Source organism: Ischnura elegans, chromosome X, assembly GCF_921293095.1.
Source record: "Ischnura elegans chromosome X, ioIscEleg1.1, whole genome shotgun sequence".
Taxonomy (NCBI): domain Eukaryota; kingdom Metazoa; phylum Arthropoda; class Insecta; order Odonata; family Coenagrionidae; genus Ischnura; species Ischnura elegans.
Window position 1 is genome coordinate 3,065,130 of NC_060259.1, and position 27,894 is coordinate 3,093,023.

Here is a 27,894-nt window from a genome sequence, read left to right on the forward strand (position 1 = left end):
GGAAATTCGTTTTGGCGTAGTCGTTTCTTAATGACATGTGAAATACACTTAGAAGGAGCGCTCCCAATACGCGCTTGATGGCATTGAAAGCACCGTCCATTCCACAGAGGCCGTCGCGAGACACCAGCTAATCCATCGCTCATTTGGATGACGAAAATATGGAGATCATTTGCCTCGTTTGAATTTTCCTTGTCGGCCAAAGAATAACAGCCCATTGTAAAAGGAATCCTATTTAACTACTTAGCTAAAGCGGCGGCGCAAATTTTATTAGGGAAATGCGACCGAAGTGTCAACAGAAATGAGCCCTCTGTGGAATGGCATTGGGCCTCCTCCACGCACTCCCCTGGCTACTTAAGCAGGAAAATAAAAACCATGAAAATTCCTAAGAATAATTCGAAGCAACTATTACAGAATAAGACCGCAAATTTTCATTACAAAGAACACAAAATGATATCTGCAAAGGGAGATAAGGAACTAATTACCATGCTATAAACTATCAGCGAGGGGCTGAAAATGTAAAATGTACTATGAATTCGGCGGCGATACCTTATAGCAAATCGATTGCAAACACAATATTTACGGAAATAGGGAAATTCCTGAACAAGGATAGTGTGTCGTTTTTTATGAAAATCATTAAAGTCAAGACCATTTGAGTCAAAACTCTGTCCGTAGAACCTACAATATTAGGTCGCTAATCTCGAACAAGGGCCTATTAGGCCTATTTCATTAAAATTTAACCATAAGTAAAATTTCTTTCCTTTAAAGGGCCATTCAAAAGTCTTCCTCAATAACAAGAGCATATAAGCTCGTGAAGAAAGATCTCAGGTTTTCCCGGCGTATGATGTTGTTGAAGTTTATTCGGGATTGCCACCGGATAAGGTTCTCCATCTCTGCCGACGTTTCGATGGCCGAGTCGTCCATCGTCATCAAGCCCTGATGACGATGGACGACTCGGCCATCGAAACGTCGGCAGAGATGGAGAACCTTATCCGGTGGCAATCCCGAATAAACTTCAACAGCATATAAGCTCCTTGAACAGCTAATTCAAACTCAAAGATATTCTGACACAAAATTTCATTAAAATTTTTCTTTCATAAAAAAATTGTTCATCAATTTTCTTACTTAAACTACGTAAATAAAAAAAACCTACTTCAATTTACAAATCATATTACACGTAATAACATTACACATATTATATTAAAAATTATATAACACGTAAATAATATTTCGCTGAGATATTTAGAAGTGGTCAAATAGTAGGCAAAAACTGCACTCTTTCCACGCCGTAATGCTTTTGGCCCGAAGGCAACCCCACAATTTTGTCGTATGCGAGAGAGCTTCAGGGAAAATCTTCAAACGTAGATTCCTCATTTGATAAAGATGGTAAACTTGTCACCGAAAATATTGACAAAGCTAACACTTTAAATTCCCACTTCGAAAGTGTATAACACTACTGACGATACTCAATTTAATTTAGACATCCCATATACTGAGGAATCGATGGAAGAAATATCTATACAACGTGATGGGATAACTAAACAACTACAATCGATTAAGAATAGTAAATCTAGGGGTCCGGAGGGAATACCCGCGCGTGTCCTCAAGGGGTTAACTCCACAGATTGCATACTTAGAGATCATATTCAAGAAGTCACTCTCCGAAGTGAAGTTACCGCTCGACTGGAGAATTGCAAGCGTTAAACCCATATTCAAAAAGGAAACAGACATGACCCAGGCAACCACCGTCCGACTTCATTAACATCGATTATAGGCAAGATACTTGAGCATATCATCGTTAGCAATATCATGACTTTCTTAGACAGACCTAACTTCCTCCATGACTGTCAACACGGATTCCGAAAAGGTAGATCATGCGAAACACAGCTCGCGCTCTTTCTTCACGGCGTTATAAAATCTGGTGAATCGAAAAGACAAGTTGACGCACTATTTCTAGATTTTAAGAAAGCTTTCGACACTGTACCTCACAACAAACTTTTATACTAATTACAGTCATGCGGATTAAACAAAACAATTGTAAACTGGATACGCGACTTTCTCAGAGATCGTAGATTCAGGACTCCTTTTTCATGTACCCAACCACTGCCTTTGAGGTAAATAATGTCATCAAAAAACTTAAAACAAATAAAACACCCGGATTTGATGGCGTTTCAGCCTTCACTCTAAAATATGTTAGTGAAATAGTAGCTCCTGTAATATCCTTTATAATAAATCAGAGTTTCAGTTCGGGTGTGTTCCCCGAGGGTATGAAAATTGCTGTTGTAATACCAATTCCCAAAAAGGGCAGTCGAACTGATATGAATAATTACAGACCTATTTCTTTGCTGTCGGTTTTTTCAAAAATCATAGAAAAGGTTGTCAAAAAACGTTTATTAAGTTTCTTTTCCAGAAATAGCTATTTATCAAAAAACCAATTTGGTTTTGTGGAAGGAAAATCTACTGAAGACTCTGCTTAAATTTTGCTCTGAATTATTTAATGGTCTAAATAAAGGAGCATGCGTTTCAGGCATATTTGTTGACATCAAAAAGGCCTTCGATTCACTGGATCATGATATTTTGCTATGTAGACTAAGGGAAGCAGGAGTAAGAGGCGTAGCTCTAAATTGGTTTTGTAGCTACTTGAGTGGAAGGACGCAGTTGGTAAAATTTAAAGATTGCTACAGTTTACCTGAAACTACTTTTTATGGTGTGCCACAAGGTTCAGTACTCGGACCTATTCTATTCCTAGTATACGTCAACAATTTATGTACTGGACTATTCAATGGGGAACTTACCTGTTTTGCTGATGACACAGCCTTGTCTTTCTCTGCAAAAGATCTGCCAACTGTTAAAGAACATATGCAAAGCGACTTAGACAAGCTAAAGTATTGGTTTTCTGTTAATAAACTTACGCTGAGTGAAAAAACTAAATTTATTCGATTCAGCTTAACAGATAGAAAAGATTCTATTGGTTGTTTGTATTATAAGTGTGCCAGTTGCCTTGCATTTAAAGATTACATGTGCAGAAACTGCGTGCAAATTGATCAGGTTAGTAATATAAAGTATTTGGGTCTTGTTATTGATGAGAATTTAAATTGGAAAAATCATTTACAAATTTTAAAAAATTACATGAATACAGCACTTAGGAAATTCTATTACTTAAGACAGATTTGTAATTTACCTGTACTAAAAAGTGTATATTACTCACTGATTAATTCCAAACTGCAGTATGGTCTTTGTTGTTGGGGAGGAACATATATCTCAAATCTAAATCCAGTTTTAGTGTCACAAAAGAAAATAATAAGAATGATAATGGGGGCAAAAAGAGACGACGCTTCTTACCCATTATTTAAATTACTAGGTATTTTACCACTCAGATATTTATATGTTTAAAGAGTTTTACGCATGTTTTTTATCAGAGGAGGAAATGTCAATGGCTACGCAAATATTCCCTATCATGGCTTGAGGTCACGGAATAGAGTATCTATTCCACAACCTAATAATGAAGCTTTCAGAAGATTTTATTTATATTGTGCAAGTAAGATGTTTAACCTTCTACCATTTCGTATCACATCAATAAAGTCCCTCACGTTGTTTTTACATGAATTAAAAATATGGTTATTCTCTATAGACAATCTTGAAGTTTACTTCTAAATACTATCTTTGCACATTATTTTTTACATTGTATGTTATTAGTATGATTTCTGTACCGTGTATGAAACATTTCTATGTATCATGGTAATTGATGTATTTGTTTTCATTTATTTTTATGCTTCAATTTTTCATAATTTTTCTCAAAGGAACAGACGCTTAAGAAAAGCGCACTTTGACTCATTACTTACGGTATATTCTTTTGTTTTTGGCCGCACCAGCCAGCTGTATGTTTAATTTAAGAGATGGCAACCCCAACACTGGTTCTTACCACAGGGGTGCCTATATTCCACCTTCGTAAAAACTCATGCTTGAGTAACCTATTAAAATTTCATGTACCATAATGTGGAATAAATATATATATTATTATTATTATTATTATTTTCATTTTTCCCTCTTGCTATCTTACAAGGATTTTTCACAGTGAACGGACCAAGTCAAGTTCAGCTGTGTTTTGTTATTACTTCCGTAATTATTCTATTGAAAGGAACCGTCGGACAATATGACAGGTGTCCAGGATGACTGACTTTTGTATTTTTGGTAGAGTTTTCTCCAAGTTTAGCTTTTTTAGCTGGTGTAGAACTTCGCACGGTGTGATTCCTGTTGTTGTTATCACTATTGGGCATATATCTACTGACTGCATCTTCCACAAGGCTTTGATCTCTGCTGCAAGTTCTGCATATTTGTTAATTTTGGTGGATTGTGCTTTCTGTACATTATGGTTTAAGGGAATTGTCACGTCTATGAGGGTAGTGTGCCGTTTTATTTTGTCTATTATAACTATGTCCGGTCTATTGTTTTTAATTGCTCGGTCAGTTTTTATTTCTTCATTCCAGTATAGTTTGCACTCATTGTTTTCCATAACATCAGGTGGATGGTATTTGTAGTATGGTTCATCGGTGTCCAGGATTCTATTTTTTCTTACCAGTTCTTGGTGCATGATTTTAGCTACATTGTCATGTCTACTGGTATATTCATTTGCTGCTAGAGCCGTGCAACTTCCCATAATATGCTCTATTGTCTCAGATTGGTTCTTACATCTTCTGCACTGATCGCTGTTTATGTTTTCTTTTAATATGAACTTTCTGTAGTTCCTCGTCAATATTATGCGATCTTGAATGGCCCTCATAAATCCGATTGTTTCCCCATATATATTCCCTTGTTTCAACCATATATTTGAAGCCTCTTTATCTATGTGCGGCATGTTTAACTGATGAGGATGGTGCCCATGAAGCTCTTTACTTTTCCATTGATTGATTAGTTGTTCTGTAGTTTGATTCGGGATGTCTAGTTCACGGTTGCTTAGATGTAGTGGTGTGTAGTGAGTGTCTGTTTTACATACTATTTCGAAAAGTTTGCATTTGACTCCTTTGCCATAGAAGTATTGTCTAAGATCAGCAATTTGCTTATAGTGAAGCTGTACAGCATCAAGAATACCAAGTCCTCCTTCATGTGTGGGAAGTATTACTCTTTCTGTGGAGCTATTTGGGTGGTGTAAACGGTGTTTTGTAAGAAGGGTTCTCACAATTCTGTTTATTTCATTAAGATCGGTCAAGGTCCATTTGATAATTCCAAAGGTATAGAGAAGGATTGGTATTGCAAAAGTATTGATGGCTTTTACTTTATTCCGCCCGTGAAGTTCCGTTTTCAGGATATTTTCTATTCTGCTGCTAAGTTCTTTCTTTATGTTGTCTTTTAACTGTGTATGGGGTATGCCCATTAGTTGGGCAATGCCTAGATATCGGTAACTTTCGGTTTCTTTAAGGTTTTCTATTAAAGTATTTTCATCGAGGGTATAACCATCTGTGGCTGTTAGTTTTCCCCTCTGTAGATGAATGGATTTGCATTTGTCTATACCGAATTCCATTCTGACGCCTTTAGTAAAATTGTTAGTTATGGTTAGCAGTTTTTGTAACTGCATGGGCGTGTTCCCGTACAGCTTCATGTCATCCATGTATAACAGATGATTTAGGGTGTAGTTGTTGTTTTTCGGGCTTGTGGCTATCTTAAACCCATAACCTGTATGGTTCAGTGTTTTACTTAGAGGGTTTAGACACATACAAAACCATAGAGCACTGAGGGAGTCGCCTTGGAATATCCCTTTGCGGAAGTATATTGTTCTAGACTGCTGCATTCCATTTGTTGTGTTCAATTTAATTGTTGTTGACCATTTTTGCATTATTTGTTCAAGGAAGGCTAATATATTTGGGGCAATTTTATATATTTTAAGTACCTCCAGTAAGTAAGAGTGAGGTATCGAGTCAAAAGCTTTTTTATAGTCTATGTAAGTTATGCTTAAGTTTCGCTGTTTCTTCAGGGCCTGTTGCGTTACTATGGCGTCTATTATTAATTGGTCTTTGCATCCTTTTGAAAATTTGTAGCAGCCTTTTTGCTCTTCTGTCATTATTTTTTGCGCATCGAGGTGAGCTTGGATTTTATTGGTGAGTATTGAAGTAAGTAGTTTGTACATGGTTGGTAGGCAGGTTATTGGTCGGTAGTTTGCAGGATCTGTATTTGCATCGTTTTTGGGAAGGAGAAAAGTGCATCCTCTAACCAAAAACTCAGGAGTATCTATTGGTTTCTGTAATATATGGCAAAATATTCTTGCTATGGTGGCATGCAAAGCAGTGAATTTTTTAATCCAGAAGTTCTGAAGTTTGTCCGGGCCAGGTGATTTCCAGTTTAGTGTTTTGCTAATGGCCTCCTGAACGTCGTGTTCTGTTATTCTGACTGATGGCATATCTTTTACATCAGCGACCCTGTTTCGTTCTTCACAGAGATTATTATTATTATTATTATGTTTTTTCTTAAATTTTCTTCAGTTTTCACTGAGTAGCTTTAGTGTTAAGAGCACGGGTTTTCACCAAGGTAACTCTTCACTATTGAATTGCGTTGAGAAATTTTCTCGTGATATGACAGGTTGAAATTATTACAGCCTTTTGCAGTTTGATGTAAGTATTTGGATGGAGGTTGAGTATTTTGAAACTATTTTGTATGTGTTTTGGGATGATACCGGTAGCTGAGATGACAATTGGAGCTATATAAACCTGTTCCATATTCCATATTCTTTTTATTTCTATTGCCAGATCTTGGTACTTGTTAATTTTTCCTGTAATTGTCTTTTCGATGTTATGCGACAGTGGCACGGCAATATCAACTATGTAGCAAGTTCTATATTTCTTGTCAATCAACACTATATCTGGTCTATTATTAACTATAGTTTTATCTGTTTGAATAGGCAGATCGTAATAGATTTTAAATTCGCCGTTTTCAAGCACTGTTTCAGGGTGGTACACATAATATGGGGTCTTAGTATCTATTAACATGTGTTGGTAGGCCAGTTTTTGGTGGATAATTTTTGCAACTTGATTATGTCTACTTAAATATTCTGTATTAGCTAGCATCTTACAGCCAGATATAATGTGCTGGATTGTTTCAGGTACTTGAAAACACCTTCTACATTTGTCATCTGTTATGCTTTTATCACCAAGGATGTACTTTGCATAATTTTTAGTGCGGATGACCTGGTCTTGTATTGCAAGCATGAACCCTTCGGTTTCTCCATAAAGTTCACCCAATGACAACCATTTGTTTGATGAGATTTTATCAACATATGGTTGATTGAGGTCATTGATGTGTCGTCCATGTAATTCCTTCTGGGCCCATACTTCTACCTTTCTATTTAATAGAACAGCTCCTGTGTTGGTTGCTTCATCGGTCGTGCCATTTTTTAGATTTAATGGTGTTAATTTGTTGTCGGCATATACTATTGATTTGTGAAGCTTCGAACTGTTTGATTTATCGTAGAAGAAATGTTTTAGTCCATGAATTTGGTTTTTGAGGAGCTGTTGTAAATCTATTAACCCTCTACCTCCCATATAGCGGGGTAGCGTTAGCCTTTCCATTGCAGCCTTTGGGTGATGTAAATTAAATTTTGTGAATGATGTACGTATTGATCTTTCTATGCCTGCTATTTCGGTTTTGGTCCAGTCAATCACTCCAAATGTATATGTCAACACAGGTACCGCAAACGTATTGATGGCTTTGATTACATTTCGTGCATTTAATTCTGTTTTAAGGATGGATGTTAGTCTTTTATGGAATTCAGTTGTTAATTCCTTCTTGATCTGTTTATGTTGTATTGATTTTGCTTGCAGGAATCCAAGGTATTTGTAGTTCTCATTTGCTTCCATAGATATTATTGACTCGTCATCTGTAACATTGAAGTTACCGTGCTTGATTTTCCCTTTATCTATGTGAAGCAATCTGCATTTATCCAATCCGAATTGCATTTTTATATCCGCGGAGAACCTACTTGTGACATCCAAAAGGTACTTGAGCTGTATTTCATTTGAGGCATAGATTTTAATATTGTCCATATATAGAAGGTGAGACAAAGTAAAACTGGTGTTTGTACTATTTTTTTTTTATTTTGTATCCATATTTAGTGCTATTGAGGGCATTTGATAATGGGTTCAACGCCAGGCAAAACCAAAGTGGACTCAATTATTATTATTATTATTATTATTATTATTACTATGTTTTTTCTTAAATTTTCTTCAGTTTTCACTGAGTAGCTTTAGTGTTAAGAGCACGGGTTTTCACCAAGGTAACTCTTCACTATTGAATTGCGTTGAGAAACTTTCTCGTGATATGACAGGTTGAAATTATTACAGCCTTTTGCAGTTTGATGTAAGTATTTGGATGGAGGTTGAGTATTTTGAAACTATTTTGTATGTGTTTTGGGATGATACCGGTAGCTGAGATGACAATTGGAGCTATATAAACCTGTTCCATATTCCATATTCTTTTTATTTCTATTGCCAGATCTTGGTACTTGTTAATTTTTCCTGTAATTGTCTTTTCGATGTTATGCGACAGTGGCACGGCAATATCAACTATGTAGCAAGTTCTATATTTCTTGTCAATCAACACTATATCTGGTCTATTATTAACTATAGTTTTATCTGTTTGAATAGGCAGATCGTAATAGATTTTAAATTCGCCGTTTTCAAGCACTGTTTCAGGGTGGTACACATAATATATACACATATATTATTATTATTATTATTATTATTATTATTATTATGAGATCGTAAACAAAAAGTAGTTCTTGACGAAAATAGCTCTGATGTTGTAAAAGTTACATCAGGTGTTCCACAAGGAAGCGTAATAGGCCCCCTGTTGTTCATTATATACATTAATGGTCTTTGCTCCCGCATTAGCAGTAAATTTATTACGTTTATTTGCTGACGACGCTGTCATCTATCGCGAAATAAGTGATCACCCTGACTATGAAAATCTATCATCTGACTTAAAGAACGTTCATTTGTGGAGCCAAGAGTGGATTCGAACTGAATCTTAGCAAATGCATGGCGGTACATTTCTTGCGGAATTCGTCCAACTCTAACCGGGTTTACGCAGTGGATGGTATTAAGATAAAGGCAACAGACGAAGTGAAGTACCTGGGAGTTACGATAACCTCGAACCTATCGTGGGGAACACATACAAGAATATTTGCGGCATAGCCCTGAAGAAATTAGGATTCGTCAAGCGTACTGTGGGAAGATTTTCGGATGACAAATGTGCTATTTCATACTCGTCCGACCGCACCTTGAATATGCAGCGAGCGTATGGGATCTGGTGCAGAAAGACTCAATCCGCGAACTGAACAAAATACAAAGGAAGGCTGCGCGGTTCATCAAAAACTGCTACGGGCGTACAGACAGCGTTACCCAGATGTTAAGCTAATTAGGCTGGGAGCCGCTGGAGACTCGGAGGCTGCGCGCTAGGCTTAGATTGGTAGAACAATTTAGGATAGATATCTTTAAGAGCGACACGGAGAACATAATATTAGAGCCACACTATATTTCCAGGTAGGACGGAAGCGATAAATAAGAGATATGTTTTGCCGAACTGATAGATATGGGAATTCGTTTTTCCCCTAAACCATAAAGGACTTGAATATATACTAGTCGTAATTTCCTTAGAGATCTTCCTTTTTATGTAAGAACGGCTGGTGTCCTAACACCCCCTGCCACACGCCTTTTAGGCGGCTTGCGGGGTACTATGTAGATGTAGATGAATATGAGCAGTTCAAACTAAAGTCTGCCTCGCTTCGCTTCTTCTGTATGCATTTGCAAGAAATAACTTCCTTTATTTATGCCATTTGGTTGAGTTTCAATGGCAGATTAGCCTCTTCTCCAGACATCCGCAGTCGACGGCGGAGATCGTGAAATTTTGCAGCTAGGGAGTGTCACGGGGACGAATGGGCCCAGGGTCCCCTTTCGAACATCCCAGCACATTCTATTCTCTCGTTTGAAACAACTGTTCACGCGTTCACCCCATCCACCCCTTCGAGGAGCGCAGTCAAACAGGACGCGCCATTCGACTGCCAAATAGAACCAAATGCCACCATAGGAGCCCGCTCTCTGCGATCGACGGCCGCACTCGCTGGCCGCATCTTCTTCTCCTTTGACGCTTCCGCCACGGCCGCAATGCTCGCGATGTGATTCGCCTCCCAGCATGCGATAGTCTCCACTCGAGGCCGCACACCCACCCACCCCCCAAATCACATTCGCCTCATAAGACGCTTAATTTGGTTAGCGGCACATGGGGAAGCGGGGGGGGGGGGTTGAAAGGGATGGTTTTGGGGGGATGATGGGGTGGAGTCGAAGGGAAGCAGTGATCCGCGGGCGCATCACAATTTGAGACGCTTCCCCGGTGAAAAGGGAGCAGACTAATTCAATCAGGGTCGATCCTCCAATCGACGCGCCGCTTTTTTTCCAGAAGCACTCACCAGTGATGAGGATTGGTGAATTCGCCAGTCAGCAGCCCCGTCCAAGTCCCAGCCGCTAATATCAATAAATTAATGATTGAGAGATTTTATACCAACGCAGCGCCTAATATGTTCATGACGACCGTGCCGAAGCGGGACGAAGATATGTTGACACACCCGTCTAGGCGGGATAGCAGCCAACATGAAGTGTGACAAACCGAGTCAACTAACACTAGACACTCATTTTTAGACAACATTACTGGGCGGTACGTTTTATTCATTTATGGTGCTCGTGTGAGTTTTGGCTTACAAGAGTAACCAATAGATGTCACTGGAGCAATTCACCACTCACCCATAGAAGAAATGGACAAGGAACTCGATCATACAAGATTTTCTTTCCGATATCTGAATTTTATGACGCAATCGACGGTTCACCCATTCTGAGAGTCATGTGCCACGAAATTCTTAATTGATAATACAGGGTGAGTCCTTATTTTTTAACTTTAAAAATCCATAACTCTGCAGAGAACAAAAGGAGAGCTAAGCTAAATCTGTCGTCGAATTAACCCTTTAAAACCCAATATGTCTTGCCGCGAATTTTATTTTATTTTCTTAGTTAGGTTGCGTAAATATAATCATTAAAATTCGTTAATGCATTTTTTTCAAATTTCCCTCGCAAATGTAGATTTAACATGTTGCTTCAGAGCAACACTGGGCCGCTACGGAACTTTTTCAGATTTATCAGCTGTAAATTAGTATCTCATTCAAACTTCATTCTTTCAAGCTATGAAAATTTTGTTCACTATTCACATAATTAAATATTTTATCTTTACTATTACTAAATTAATTTACCATGAAGGTTGTATCTACTAAATATTTATTTCAAATGTAAACTTTTTACATGCATTGAGTGCCTTATTTTCACTGATGCAGGAGTAAAATGCACAGAGCCACAAAATATTGATCAATAAAAGCTTTTCTATAAAACCATCGAAGTGCAACAACTATTATTTTAAATTCACCACTTTGAACTTCGTATTCCATAAGACTTGAGGATAGCCTCTGAGGACAGAGGACATCTGCACATTCTATCACAGCTAATTCATAGGTAATATTCCTCTTTCCTTTAGAGCTATTGCTAGTTGTAGGGAAGAAAACCAATTATCGAAATATACTTCGAAATACTAACATTCCGACAACTCACTGCCGAGAGCCATTACAATGTGGCACAATAACTCCAACCCCACGTGTTCACAAGTTCCTTTCCAGTACTCATTTCAAAGTCGTACATGAGTACCTACTGGCCAGTTCTCATAAAAACTTGGAAACCCTACTTGTGAGGCTTGCCTTTGATATATTGTTTCGATTGGCTCTTCCACTTGAAAGGAATCGTTTGGTCATCGATGGAATGTCACTCTTTTGGGGGTTTTCGTTGCATGTTGGTACGTATGTTATTCAATAGAGGCCTCAATTTATACAATTTATCGCCTTTGTGATTATTCTTGGGATTTTGATGGTGTTTATGCGCAAAATGTTAATACTGCATCAAAAACAGAAAGTGATTGCGACTCATGACATCCGTAAAAGGAGAAAACCTAGGTTCATTTTGTCAGTACATTCTAATGGGCGGCATTTTGATGATTCCTATTAGTAAGAAAATACCAATGAGCTGGTCCATTTCCTCAAGGGAATTGTTGAGCACCACGGCATCTTCTTGGTGACCGATTGTAAAGGGATGACTCTTCATTCGTCAAGGCGAAAATAACTTTGGATCAGTATTATAAAAAGAACTCATATGGCGTATGCGGTTCAAATGAAGGTGGTGGTAAACTACTCTTCCAAGCAGCGTCTTTCATGGAAAAATCACATTTTTGCAATGTATATTATTCCATTTCTTTACTTTCATTACCTCACGTGAAGTCAATGGCGTCATTGCTGTATTCTGAAATGTTGCCAAACATCAGTTCTTCTAGGATGTCAGCAATGTCTTCCTCCTTTCCCAGACTCTGCACTTCACGTTTACTACACATGACTACTAAGTATCAAGAATATGCTTACAGAATCAACAAATTGTTTACCTGGATTTCCTAAATGCACCAGATTTACCCATAGTTCCTTGGAGACCCGTTGTTGCTCTCAAGCGAAACACATTTCGGATCCAATTTAAAGATGATAGATACCATGTCACTAGCCTGTATATTTTGTGATAGTTAAGTTAAGCATATATTTTAAAATTATATTGTATATAACATGATGGAACGCTAGTTAATGACAAAAAAATCTTTCTAACCACGAGGACGTCAGAGAAAATTTTAAATCGTTCCGCATACCTCATTTCATTATCCCGTATTCGAGAATTGCACCAAGCACGTGTTTTCAAGCATTTTCACCAAGTGACGTAAATATTAACTCCAAAGATACGGCTTTCAAGCAAAATTAAAGATGCCTTTATTCTCTCTATGAAGTCTATGAATTTCATATAACATGCATTCTCTATGAATTTCAGGTCCTTTAAATATATATATGCTGCTTATAAGCAACATTGGGCGATAAAGGAGCGGTTGCGGAGCTCTAAAGTTCTAAAGCTATAAAGTTTCATTCAGTCTCTCATTTGTAGGGATGGGATGTTTGTGCAATTGGAAAAGTTACGGGAGGTGTGCGAGTGACTAAAATGTAGCCTGCATCAAGTAAACATTTGTTCGCAGCCCAAGAAAATCGACTCGCTGAGCTGGGAGAGAGCTGCAACTTCCACATACAACTATTTGGAGAGTCCTATGGAAAAGTGATGAAACCTTATCGTCTTTTATTGGTGCAAGCCATCTATGCACCTAATAAGGTTAAAAGAATCGATTTCTGAGAGTTTTCCATACTGAGCGTACAACTGAGCGTACATGTGATTCGCCTAAGGTGAACGTTTGCTGCGCCATTTCAGCCAATTAAGTTTTTAGTCCTTTTTTCTTAGACGGTGCTATTGTAATTGGGCTAAATTATCTGGCGACGTAAACGAATTGGCTGTTCCCCCAACTTGAACAAGAAAAACAATAATTCATAATCCAGTAGGAAGAAGCACCACATTGGCACTAATCTGTCCGTGACTGTCTGAATGACAACTACCCGAGGCGATGGATCGGCCGATTCATCACTGCTTTCCAAGAAGTCTTGACCTCACACCCTGTGATTTTTCTTGTGGAGGTTTGTTAAGGATATGGTATTTCGATCAACTTTACCAGTTAGCATTGATAATCTGAAAAATAAATAACTCTATCAGCTATTGAAACTGCTACTCCCGATCCATTGCCATTGAGAGGTTGAGTGTGGAACGAGGTTGTGTTGACATCGTTCGAGTGTCTGGAGGGGATCATTTCTATTGGACATTTGTGACCTTCTTCTCGAGTGAATAAAACTTTATGCATAACACGAGGCTCTATTATATTTCTTTGATTGAATACAAATTTTTAAATTTGTGGTATTCTTCTTGAATCACCGTGTGCAGTGAAAAGAAATCAGCATCGACAAACAACATCACAGTCATTGCTGAAGTTGGTTGAAAAATTTTACCCATAAATATTAAATGGTATGGTAGATCAGAAAGCTCACCGATTAATCCACCAGTCACTAACTTCTACAAAGTCTTGATCGAAAAATTTTATGGGCATGAAATGACTCTACAATACCATATTATTACATATAAAATTCCGAAGATTTGTAAAACATTTGAACAAAAATATTGAACATATTCATAGACACAAGCAACCAAAGGAATCGCATACTCAATGAATCTCACAAAAATTAACTACGGATTAATTATTTTCTGAAGCGAAGAATGACAAATATTTCACCCTTTTTTAAATTTTGATCAAAGCCGGGGACCACGATTAGCGAGGAAAGCCAATTAAATAATCTTTTACATAAGCCAATACGAACAAAAATCCTTTCAAAGGAATAATTGAACGTCTGTGAACTTTGCACGCTTGCACATAACAATTCTATTGTGAAAGCTTTCCCGAAAATGCATACCGAAAAAAAAGGCTGGTCGTGACCAGTAGCAATAAAATGTGATAAATGATCTCCTATTGTGTGGTGTATGTGAGGCTTTGAGATCGCAGATAAATGGACGAAGAGAGGCAAAAGAAGAGGAATTGTGTCCCAAAATAAATACTAGAACTAGGAAATCACATTTTTGAAAAAGCTGCTCTGGCATAAAAATCCTATCTTGAACCGTGGAATATTAAGGGTAATACTAATACTAATAAAGGGTAATACATACTAATGTTGGTAGAATATAGCTCAATCGGCATCACAGAACGTGAAACTTATGTTCAAACTTAATGTTCATGATACAGATATAACGGAACAGCATACGAAGATATTGGATGAAAAAAGAGAATTATCTTAATATGGATAAAAATAGAAATTACCTGAGAGCCAAGATGTTTTAGTAAATTTCTAACACTCCGCTTGATGAAAGTACGATAAATTCAAATACCCTTAACAACTGAGAGAGCCTTCGTAATTCAAAAGAATCAAGTGCTTTTTATGTCAATTAACACACGTCTTAATCCCAGTGACGGTGTAAGCTGTTCAAAGGAATCTTACCACTCACTTGAGTAAAATTACAGCTGTGAATTCCGAACCACTTCCATCCCATTAACTGTAAAATTTAATTTGACTAAAGGTTCGGCAACTGGATTCGCTTCAGCCAAACGTCTGCGGTTCAAGCAATTCTTTTCCCTTCAACTCTTAATTTCTTTCTTAACTCAACGGTGGGGTTCCATAACTTGGAAATGGCAGCGTCCTATAATTAAACAAAAATGACTACGGTCTCAATATGTCTCATTTGCCTTATAATGAGCCATAAAGGATCTAGATGATTAACGTGTGAAAAATGAGGGAAAGAAGACTAATGTTAAGGAGCTGAATTTTAGGAACAGGAACAACGATGGCAACTGTCACCCGTGATTTGCCAGAGGCACAATCATTTCTGCCTGAACTCGGTTTCCGAAATTTCTTTCGCATCGGTTCACTTTGGACACGCCCGATTCGTTCAGCAGCCACTTTCCAGTTCTCAGTGCTCTTGTCCGTCCTTCATATCTCAGGCTGCTGCGATGACGTGTCCCTTGATCGGTCGGCTTCTTTTTGAATAGCCTTTTTTCATGTTTTTCAGAAGCAATAGCGCTAAAAATGGGCAATTACGAACATCCACCATTGGAGAGCACGTCTGGGAAGGCACCACACACAACGACTATTTTGAAAATGTGAATACACCACCAAAGAGAGAGAGAATACCACCGGCGATGGAGAGAGACGTAAACGTTCGTTAGAGATGAAAGATGCTGCCTCTCAAACGCACGGATATTTGAAGAAACCGAGCAATCAGGAGACACCTCACCGCACCAGCTGGCAATCTAAGATAAAAAAGGCGGAAGCCCTGCGCCAGCACTTCAAACATGAAGACGACTGCTGACTACGCCGGCTAAACGGACGTGGAAGAAATTCCGGTAACCGAGTTCTGCCACTTGGCTCCACAAAACCCTACACCCTTAGACAGTGGCGGATCTACGGGCAGGGTACTTAGGGGGCTATTGGGCCCCATTGGGTCGAAACACACATTACATATAATCAAAATATTTGGGGGTTACCACTTTGCACAAAAGTGTTTAGTTATATTATCCTACTTTTTAAACTTCTTTGACCAATTGAAATACAAATTAGCTCTAAACTTAGGGCCTACTTTACATCCTTTTGGTACATTGCATTCTAGAGGTAGATCCAGAGAGGGCATAGGAGGGGCTATATCCCCCCTTAGGTATTCAATTTACACAAGATAGAATCGTAATCTTAGCCTCCCTTGTCGCTATCCTAAATCCGCCACTGCCCATAGAGTAATTTCCAATAACATGGTCTTCATAATAATGGGCCATTAAACGCCATCACCAGCCTCACCCGCCGCATTGCTACATCGCTGATTGTTTTTCTTATTCCGTCGAGGTCTCAGATTTTGTCTTCTTGCATGGGATTCCAAATACTTGATATTTTTGAGGTAACGCGTACCACTTTTATATTGTAGCGCAGAATAAAACGTTGATGAAGTGAGGCGACCCCTACCAGAGAGATGAGATTTGCTACTTAACATTAGACACACTACAAAAGTCATTTCAACAATATCGTATGTCTGTCTCGGCAGGAAATTGAGGGTGAGACAACATGTAGCTCCACCCTCATGGAAGCGATAAAAAAAACACGGTCGCAATTTTTGCGTCATGGGACACGATAGCATTGGGATGCGGGCAGATGCTCCACCAACAAGGAGAGAAAAAGCCGAAAGAATCGATTGATAGGCCAGGGAGGCCAACCCCTGCCTCAGTGCACCGTTTGTACTTCCCTCATAAGAGAACTGTCCTCGTGCAGGAGCCGAGAAGACGGCCGCAAATTGAACGCGGCCGCCCGCGACCTCGATCTTCCCCTCAGCATCGCAGCTGAGACGACACGTTTTCCACCACTTCAAAGTGACCCATTGGGACGTGAATAGGGTGATTTCCTTATACTTTTTTATTGCCTAAATCGAAAGATTATTACTCCTGGAGTACGTATTTCACGCTTTTAGGTTTTTAAATGACGATATCTATTTTTCGCGATTAAATGAAAAGTGAAAATTTTCAAGCGCGCGAAAACGCGACGGCTAAGTATGAATGCCGGGAAAAATCCGTGTGACGTCGTTCTGGTTCCCGCTGCCGCAAGTGAGGTGACCCTGGGGCGAGGCTTTGAGCGCTGATATGACGCAGGATGCTGGCAGGTAGCAGAGTACCCAGCTAGCTGGTAGTGCTTGGCTTAAATATTATTAATACCTAATCAAACGAAGAAAACTTTCCCACCTAAGCCAGTTTTAATAGCTGATAATTAAGACATGTTTCCCTGAGCTGTGTGCCTCATGCATGCATTGGTAATCTCAGACGATGAAAAACTCCTATCTACTCGTACAGAAACTAGGTTCTTGTGACGTCACGTGGAGTGGAATCGCATGGGCGCCAATCTGGCCTTTTTCAAATGAGGTTAAAAATGACCGTTGCCATTCGTCTTAACTGGGATTTCTAAAACCAAATAATTTGTATATTATGAATACACTAATGGTGGCTAACGAATCGCAATCAAGGCCTTTCGTTTTCTTTGATGAAGGAAACTACCCTTTTTAATGCGTAAATACTGAGTAGAATAGGAAGTGCATGAGTAATAAATCACACCATGCAATTTGCTAGCAAGTCATTGAGGTCACAACATTGCAATGGAGAAGGTAGACGGATGAAGGGGGCTTTCTCCCCCTAAATGGTACGTGACTAGCAGCGGCAAAATTCCTGCTTTAGTTTATAATTATAACATACTTTTTAATAATGATATATATTTTACAAAATAGATAACAAAAATCGCATGCCAAGATGGAAAAACTAGAGGATATAAATGTTAAACATAAAAAAACATTTTTATAGACTTCCCTTTACCCGTTAATACATCATTTTAGGCGGGTTAAGGGAGCCTTTTCAGGTCCCACTTGTCTTGGGGCTTACCTCACGGAGAGATGTGAGGCTCGAAGGCGGATGGCCGAGGGGGTCGCGTGGACTGAACTCGGGGTAGATCTCTCAGTCAGAGAGAAAATTCAATGAGCCTCCGAAACTCGAACGAACGGGACCCGTCCGCAAAAAGCTGATGTCGTTCACTGCCGCGAGTTCGGCAAGGTCCTCGGGGTTGTGAACATGTGGAATCCTTGCACAGACTTATCATCATCATCAGCAAGAAGAAAAGAAGACCAAGAAGATGGAGGAGAAGAAGGTAGCAATAAATGTAGGGACGTGGAATGTGAGGAAAATGTAAAGGGCGGGGAAGCTAGAAAATATCAAAAGGGAAATGGAGAAAGGAAGAATTGGTATCTTAGGATTATGTGGAGACAGATGGAAGGATGGTGGGGCTACTGGAATGATGCGTACACGGTTCTATTTAGTGGTGGGGATGAAAGTCAACGAAAGGTAGCTTCAGTGTTGTACGGAAAGATGGGTAAGCGTGCGGTAGATGTAGACCAGTAAGCGATAGGACTCTGGTGGTAGAAATTGAGGCGCGACCCACCAACCTTGAGGTGGTTAAAGTTAATGTGCCCACTAGGAATCATAGGGAGGAAGAAATACATGAGGTTTATGAAAAGTTCGGGGAAATAATTAGAGAAACCCTGGGCAAGAAAAATATAGTAGTGATGGAGGACCACATAGTTAAATCATCATAAATGTCGAAGGCACACATGGAAAAAGTCCGGGGATTATGGGGCGATATCAGATAGACTACTTCATGGTAAGACTGAGGTTTAAGAATAGTGAAAAACTCGCGCAGCCTCCCTATAGCGGATGCGGATTCGGATCACGACCTAGTGCTTATGCGGTGCAACGTAAGATTCAAAAGACTTATGAAAATTACAAATACGAGGAAATTGACCTTATAAGCTCTAAAGAGGGCTATGAGGAGAAAACGTTAGGAACTTCTGGGTAACTGTATCCGGGATTTTGGAGATTGGTAGACTGTGGAGGAAGGAAGGGATAGTGTTAAAACAGGAATAGTCAAAGCGGCTGAGAAGTCAATTGGCTACGTTGACAGCAGACGGATAAAGAAGCCGTGGATAACGGGGGAAATGATAAAAGAAATGGAAAAGGAAGGGATTGGGTGTGGAAAAGAATGAAGAAGGTGAAATGAACGGTGATGAGAAAGAACGACAAAGTGCAGGACATAATGGGTGAGGTGTGGCAGCTTCTAGATGAGATACCAAGGAGATAGAAGGTATGGACGGAGAGAGTACTTAGCGGGGAAGGGATGTTGAAAACGGTGTTTGAGTGTAGAATGTCGGGTAAACGAGGGAGAGGAGGGAAGAGAAAAGGATTTTTAGACTGGAGGAGAGTAGAATTTATTGTTAATTGAAAATGAAGTTCATGAATGGATGGTGAGAATCTTCTTACGTACTCCATGGAAACCTAACTTACACATGACGATGACACGGGGGGGGCGAGGAGATGGAATTGCACCTCGACCGAGAATTGAACCACGGACCTTCCGCTTTCCGCGCAGACCGCCGAGCTACCGAAGTTACTCTTATCACCAGTGTATTCGGCGAGTGGTTTATGGGACCAATTCTCCCAGATATCGCCCAATATTTTGGCCAAGAGATGGCTCTGGGCACGAGTTCCGCCACCAAGGAAGACTCACTCTCACTGAAGAAACAATGGAATGGAATATTGTTACACTCACACAGACGGTAGGCTACACATAACACACACGTTTCGGGAAACGCCGATCCCAACAAGAACAACGAAACCGTTCAGGATATAAACATGGCAAATTCACACATTGCCACAGGAGAAAACGTAAGCTCGCCCCAAAGCATGGAGGCTCAACCAAACCCCCCCCCCCCAAAGCATTGCCCAAGGGATGGTTCTGGGGCATTATGTCCACCACTAAGAAAGAAATACACGGAAGATGAAATGAAAGATGCACGCACTCACAAAAACAGTAGGATAAATACAGCACAGGCGTTTGGAGGGACCCAAAAAGCCATTATGAATTACCAAGAATCGACCATTCTGGTCATATTCCTCAAATACTCAATCACACCGGTCGCCCCAAGCGACTATCAAAGCATGAATACAAGACAGGAGGTTAAACATACAGAACACAATTCCATTTTAATGGCCAATTTTTGCCTTGCTTATGAAGAGCTTTGCTCGCTCCCGTCTGCACGACAGCATAATCCGGCGCTGGAGGAAGTTCATGCAAGAAAGTCGGGCAAAAAGAATTGCCACAGTCGTGGAAGGAGAGCGCGATCCAAGGCTGTCCCCTCCGAAGTCCGCCCGCGAATTATCGGCAAGTGACGAGGGGGTGGGGGCACGCTTTGTTGACGCGATGGTGGTCAGTGCGGCGGAGAAGACGGGAGCGAGGGGTGGGGGGGGATCCGAGCCCACCCTTCCACGCATTTCTATTGATTCAGACTTTCTCCAGCGACGCCCGCCCCGCGCCGGAATCGCTCGGACCTTGCCACCCAAAATCCTCCGTTCGGAGCGACAAACACGACCATTGATGAGGCGAAGTGAGGTCAGGTGAGGCTCATCTAGACCGTGATTCTCGCAACGGAAAGCGTATTCGCGCTCCCCGAAACTTATGGCAAGTGGCAAATCCGCGGGGGCTGTTTGTAGGTCACCATGGAACAATGAGTTGAGCTTCATCCAGAGGAGAGGCGGTTTGGAGTAGGGAAGAGAATTTATGACATAATATTTATCCTTCCAGGACAAATGACCTTCAAAGGGCCTTCGTCAGCTTTTACCTTGATACTGCTAAACGATCCTTTAGATTTTTATCGATGAGAAGAGCTAATTGATAATAGTTGCTCACTAGAAAAACGTACACACTGAATGGATGCGAGATGAAACGTTTACTTAATAAAAACCAGACATGGAACTTAATTATGACACTTGTAACTCAAATGGCCGCACACATAGAAGAAGAAGGATCACGCTGGCGTCAATCACCATTAACGAAATAAATATCAGACATTTTAGAACTGAACATCCCTGAAGCGACCCACAATTAACGCCGAATAAAAATGTATTTCCACATGACTCATAGCAATTGTTCAAAACACTAAAGTATTTCAGTGGTAAAAATAAAATGTGTTAGAGGTGAATTGATCTTTTTTAACCCTTAGCGGCCACTGGAGGTAGCTCGTTACCCCAGGCTAGGGCAATGTGAAATTAGATTTTAAAGCATTCGAAATAGAAACTAAGTAACTCCATCTGTCGGAAGAAGACAAGTGTTACTTGTAATCCCATTCCATAGAACACATGCGGGCGCTTGGAGCGTCGCATTTATTGGTAAGTGGTCACCCCAGTGTAGCCGCAACCGTTGCTCGAGTTAGATCACGTGTTTTTCGACACAACTTGTTTGTGATGTCAATGGACAAAATAAAGGACATTTGTTCTTTAATATTGTGGTGAAAAAATTCTAAATCCTAGTCATTATGAAATCACGTCTATCCATATGAAATGATTCAGTTTCATTTATGCGTGATATCGTTTACTGAATAATAAACAAATAAATCTAGTGTATTTTATTGCTGGATAACAAGTAGATTTTAAGTTATGAAACTGCGTGTTTTGCTGTTTTGTGATCTTTCCCCGCGTGAGAATCCACACGAGCCTTGTACATATGTATAAATGCCTTGTAAGAATGGATACATGTGCACGCCAGAAGCATCCTAAATATGAACAACCGAGAAATGGACAATCTGGAGAAAATTAACCTCGACCAAGGGCGGAGGTGCTTACCGTGCGAGCGAAAATAGGATAGACAAACGCGGGTTCGACCTGTAGAAGGCTTGCTTGCGAGTAACATCGGTTTCCTCTGCGCATGCGGAGCGCTCTACAATGATCGTAGAATTGTTCATTTTTTTTATAAAAATCAATTAGCTGTGATCAAATGTGGTCCCAAAGGGGCAGAAGCAATGATAAGAAAAGGGATGAGACAAGGGTGTGCACTTTCCCCCAACATTTTTAATGTTTACTATAAGAAAGTCATCAATGAAACCAAGGATAAAGCTTTGGGTGTCTATACCCACGGAGAAAAAATAGTATGCTGAGATTTTCTGACGACATTGCACTCAAAGCCGAGACAGAGAAGGATTTGAAGAAGACTTTGATAAATATGGAATGGATAATGGCCGGATATCACTTGAAAATCGACGAAAAGAAGACTAAGATATTAGTTTGTAGAAAAAGAGAGGAGGATAAGACAAGCATTAACCTAGTAAAGAATAAGCTTGAAGAGATGAAAGAGGTTTTTACCTGGGATGCCGAGTTACCAACGGTGAAAGAAGTAAGAAATAAATAGTCAGTAGAATAGCGCAGGTGAAGAAGGCTTTCTACAAAAAATAATCTTCCTACAGCTGAGAATACAAGTATAGAAGTAAGGAAACAATTCATCAGATGCTACATAAGGAGTGTGTTTCTCTCTGAAAGCGAAACTTGGACGTTGACATTAGCAGAGAAGTCAAGAGTGGAAGCATTCGAAATGTGGTGCTATAGAAGAATGATGAAAATAAAATGGATTGCTGTGCAAGTAACGAGGAAGTGCCAAGAAGATTGGGGAAAAAGAGAAGCCTCCTAAAAACCTTAAGCGGAAGACGAGATAACTTATTTAGCCACATTATGAGACTTGATGGCCTAACAAAGACAATCGTAGAAGGACAGGTGGAAGGGAAGAAGGGCAAAGAGTGGCCCCTAATGAGTTACATAGGGAAGGTTATAATGGATGCTAAAGAGAAAAAATACATCGCTATGAAAAGGCTAGCGGATAGGAAAAAGGAATGGAGAGCTGTGTCAAACATATCTTAGGATTGTCGACTAATAATGATGATCAAAAAAAATAATATTTTTTCACTTTTCCTTTTAAGTAAATATAAGCCAATAAAAGCCCAAAAATGAAAATTTATGATGTGTGGATTTTCCACTTTTCTCGACAATAACTTTTCACAATAAATACCCTTTTTGCAAGATTAACGGATAAAATTTTTTTTATGGTAGCGGTATATCTTGTGCGTAGCCCTTTATATAGAAAAAATAACGGATGAATATTTTTTTCTGAAAAAATACGTCTTTTCGGCGTTCTCACACATCCTACCAGTTCCTAGAGCGCCACCTATAAATTGAGCAACAAAAACCATGAGTATTGTTGAAGAACCGTTCAACTAACATGAATCACCCGGTAAGAAGTCCTAAAATAGGCAGGTTTTTTCGTCGTGGGGTAGCGAGTTACCCCGTGCGGCCGCGAAGTTGCCGGGCTGCTGTGTGGCCGCTAACGGTTAAGATCAATACTAAGGAATTATTTCATCTCAAATTATTTTCGTCGAAGTGGACGACCACTCAAATAGGATTGGTAACTATATATTAATTTGTAAGATAAAGGAAATGTGTGACGCTTAACGCACTTTCCCTGAAAAAGGCTTCATCTTTGGCCGGAAATGCTGAAGCGGGAAAGTTGCCAACTTATATCAGAGTCTCAGATCTGAATATTTTCAAATGCTTGAAGAAAAATAAGGTAGAAGCTAAAAATGAAGTAAATAACAAATTCGCTTCACCATATCCAATTGACAAAGCGTCGTTCTAAGTGCCTCCCGCTACCATTACCTTCACGTCGATCGAGAGAAACTTTTTTATTTCAGTTTTTGTGAAATGAATTTGAATTAAATTCTTCCTACAATCCATTTTAATCTTCTGTATACAGTAGACCTCATGACGGGCCGCTGTATGCTTGGTTAATAGGGCGGGCCGAAAATGACTTTTTCAGGATCAAATTTCCTCTTTGCGGGAACGTTGCCAACTTATATCAGAGTCTCAGATCTGAATATTTTCAAAATCGGATATTGTTATTCACAGCCGCCCGAGTCCAAAAGTTTAACATTATGCGAAAGTTCAAGCTGAATTTCGAGATAAATACGTACGGAGAATTAATCTCTGGAACTAAACTCCTGTTATCAATACTAAATGATGAATATAACATTCAAGCTTATTTGAAGAAGTTTAAAGTTTATCTAAAGAATCTTGTTTTACGAAGGGGAGAATGATCAAGATGTGTGGCGTGCTTGCAACCCGCCTGCCTGCATCCGAAATGCCTGCCTGCGACTGGCACCAATCCTCATTTTACCTTTAGGAAGCCGAATGCGCGGTAAATTAACAACTTTTTCTTATATTTTCCCTCTAAAATGCTTACATGATTCTTTAGAGGGAAATATTTCACACCATGAAGCTTAACAATAGTTCAGCGTCCATCTTCCAGGTATGCGTCACGTCGATTGGCTTCTCTTGACAACAGCTTCGTCCCTGGCCCTGGACACGTCCTCAAACAGAGAGCCAAGAATCACATCAACAGGGATGACCATAGATCTTTCATGCAGATATGAAAGATCTATGGTCTTCCCTCTGAGTGGAAATCTTTGCTGAAGCCACGTCAAGCCAACCAAAAGCCAGAGCGGACTAAACTTGAGGCGGCCACTTCATCGGCCAGAATGGCACGGCGATCGAGTAGGCCTGAGGAAGTGCACGGCTCGAAACTCAAGGGAACCCACGCGACGCACACCCGGAAGGTGGACGCTGATACTAGATGTCTCGGAATACCACAGTGTAATTTCGAAAAATAGTTACCTACGAAATAAATGTAAATTTTGGCGTATAAATGCATATTTAAGAATTTACTCCGACCCGAAAAATATTTTGTTCATTAGGATACTGTATTACAAATGTTTTAAAATCTCTCACAAGCTTAAGTATTTCTTAATGCGAACATTCCTAGAAATCAAAATGAGACATCGTTTACTGGTTACTGTTGGTTTGCATCTCTTCCACCGTCCTCAACTCCCCTCAACATCAATTTCAAAAGTTGCGACTACATGATGCGTACCTAAGTGATTTTACTTTCATATTCATTACAGTACATTAGTTTCCTCTTGTTCTTTTACTTTCGGTTGCGATTCAAGCTATTAAGGGTGCTCGAGAGAACCCGGATCCCCAGAAATCGGGGGATCCGTGTTCAATCATGTCCGGGGGATCCCGATTACTGGGGATCCGGGTTCGAGTACTAGTCAAGGCAAATGATTTTCCCTGTAGAATTTTCGAACAATTTGGCCTTCACATACTTTAGTGTCTCACACTTTACACTCCAGCGTCAGGCAAAGACTGTGGCAGCACTTCGCATGGGATACGATCATCATCATTATCATTACTCTAATCAGCTTGGTTCTAGTAACTAGTGTTTTTTCGATGTACGTGTATGTCTCGACATTCAGCCTGTATTTTCGCGTAATGTGAAAATTTAGGGCTGGGGTGGCAGTGGTTAACATAACCCGATCTTGACAAAAATTTGGGGTTTGATACCATAACAAAAGTTGGCAACTTTCCCGCACAGGGCACATTTGATTCTGAAAAAAGACATTTATCAGTCTGGCCTACCAGTCAACCCTTTAACGATGGGGGCGTGGCATCACTAGCTTTAATTTCTATGCATTCCTGTGATGTCGAGTGTGCAATATTCCCAAACATGATACAATTAACCCATACAACCATATGTTTGATCGAGTATCATTCAGAAAAGGAAAATACTATGAAGGCATAGCAGACGAAAAAGATCTCTAGCAATCCTCTTGTAAATGACGGAGGAGACGGAAGAACCATCGCACCAATTTCAAAGTGAAATTATCCGCGTTCACAATCACCCTCGAAAATTCAACGGCAAGAGGGAAGGAAATGACACGAGGGAAGGCAGTGGCACGAGGGTAGGGCTATGACACGAGGAAATGCAATGACACGAGGAAATGCAATGACACGAGGGAAGGCAATGACACGAGGGAAGGCAATGACACCAGGGAAGACAATGACACGAGGGAAGGCAATGACACGAGGGAAAGCAATGCAATGACACAAGGGAAGACAATGACACGAGGGAAGGCAATGACACGAGGAAATGCAATGACACGAAGGAAGGCAATGACACGAGGAAATGCAATGACACAAGGGAAGACAATGACACGAGGGAAGGCAATGACACGAGGGAAAGCAATGAAACTAGGGAAGGCAATTACACGAGGGAAGGCAGTGGCACGAGGGATGGCAATGACACGAGGGAAGGCAGTGGCTCGAGGGAAAGCAATGAAACGTGGGAAGGCAATTACACGAGGGAAGGCAGTGGCACGAGGGATGGCAATGACACGAGGGAAGGCAATGACACGAGGGAAGGCAATGAAAGAGGGAAGGCAATGACACGAGGGAAGGCAATTACACGAGGGAAGGCAGTGGCACGAGGGAAGGCAATGGCACGAGGGAAGGCAATGACACGAGGGAAGGCAATGACACGAGGAAATGCAATGACACAAGGGAAGACAATGACACGAGGGAAAGCAATGACACGATGGAAAGCAATTACACGAGGGAAGGCAATTACACGAGGGAAGGCAATGACACGAGGGAAGGCAATGACACGAGGAAAGGCAATGACACGAGGGCAGGCAATTACACGAGGGAAGGCAGTGGCACGAGGGAAGGCAATGACACGAGGGAAAGCAATGAAACTAGGGAAGGCAATTACACGAGGGAAGGCAGTGGCACGAGGGATAGCAATGACACGAGGGAAGGCAGTGGCACGAGGGATGGCAATGACACAAGGGAAAGCAATGAAACTAGGGAAGGCAATGACACGAGGGAAGACAATGACACGAGGGAAAGCAATGAAACGAGGGAAGGTAATGACACGAGGGAAGGCAATGACACGAGGGAAAGCAATGAAACTAGGGAAGGCAATTACACGAGGGAAGGCAATGACACGAGGGAAGGCAATGACACGAGGGAAGGCAATGACACGAGGGAAGGCAATGACACGAGGGAAAGCAATGAAACTAGGGAAGGCAATTACACGAGGGAAGGCAGTAGCACGAGGAAATGCGCTGACACAAGGGAAGACAATGACACAGGGAAGGCAGTGGCTCGAGGGAAGGCAATGACACGAGGGAAGGCAGTGGCACGAGAAAAGGCAGTGGCTCGAGGGAAGACAGTGGCATGAAGGAAGGCAATGGCACGAGGGAAGGCAGTTGCACGAGAGGCGGAAGCGATCCAACGTCGTCCGTTGCCAAAAATACGCACTTTACCTCACGACAACACATTAGCAGTGTGTAGTGCCCCACTTTGAGCCGTAAAACCCTCCTTTTTTTAGCATAATGACTGTTGGTTTAATTTCAATCACCAGGTGCCTATGAGTTTCCTGATACCATCATCGAGTCATTAGGGTTATCAGAAGAAGAGTACGCCATTTTTGTAATCATATTATTTCCATTTCAACACAATTTTCCTAGCGAGCAACTACGAGCATGCTCAGCAAAAATATGGAAAACTTAATGACGCATTATCTCGGCAGTAAAAACTTCCCCGCTTCCTTCTGCCATCAAAAATGTAGAAGGGAGACTACTAAAGCAAAATGATTGCGCCTTAACTGGTTTCACAGTCGTATACATTTTCGGCAACTTAGAAAGGCGCCTGATTTTACAGCCCGATTATCTCCATCACAAACACTCAAGTTCCAAGAAGAGGTTTCCGGATCCTTCGGCGAAATACTAAACATACCAAGCGAGTCATCAGTTTTGAATTCCATTTCAATGAAATCTTTCGATAGAGGATATCAAATGCTCGCGGTTTTCTTTGAGAAGAGACGCTAGGACGGCAAAGTGGAACACCTCCTTTACGCTCTCCATGTTCTCAGAAATGTTGTTGCTGGTAAATTTCTCAATAGGAGAAAAGCATTAGCAGAGCATGGGCAGGAAAAAGCAAAACGACGCCACGCTTCAACCTACGAAAAATGAAACGCCGATATTTCGGAAAAAAGTGTAAATCACCAAGAACAATTACGAAAAAA

General features: G+C 40.5%; 1 protein-coding gene across 1 annotated transcript in view; it reads left to right on the plus strand.

Annotated features, from left to right (window-relative positions):
- Positions 1-27,048, plus strand: part of LOC124170567 (dentin sialophosphoprotein-like) — a 31,715-nt gene extending 4,667 nt beyond the window's left edge. The window contains exons 2-4 of the mRNA XM_046549366.1: positions 20,167-20,546; positions 25,918-26,228; positions 26,282-27,048. Coding sequence (XP_046405322.1) covers positions 20,167-20,546; positions 25,918-26,228; positions 26,282-27,048 — 1,458 coding nt within the window. The remainder of the gene's footprint in view (positions 1-20,166; positions 20,547-25,917; positions 26,229-26,281) is intronic.
- Positions 27,049-27,894: the final 846 nt, after the last annotated feature.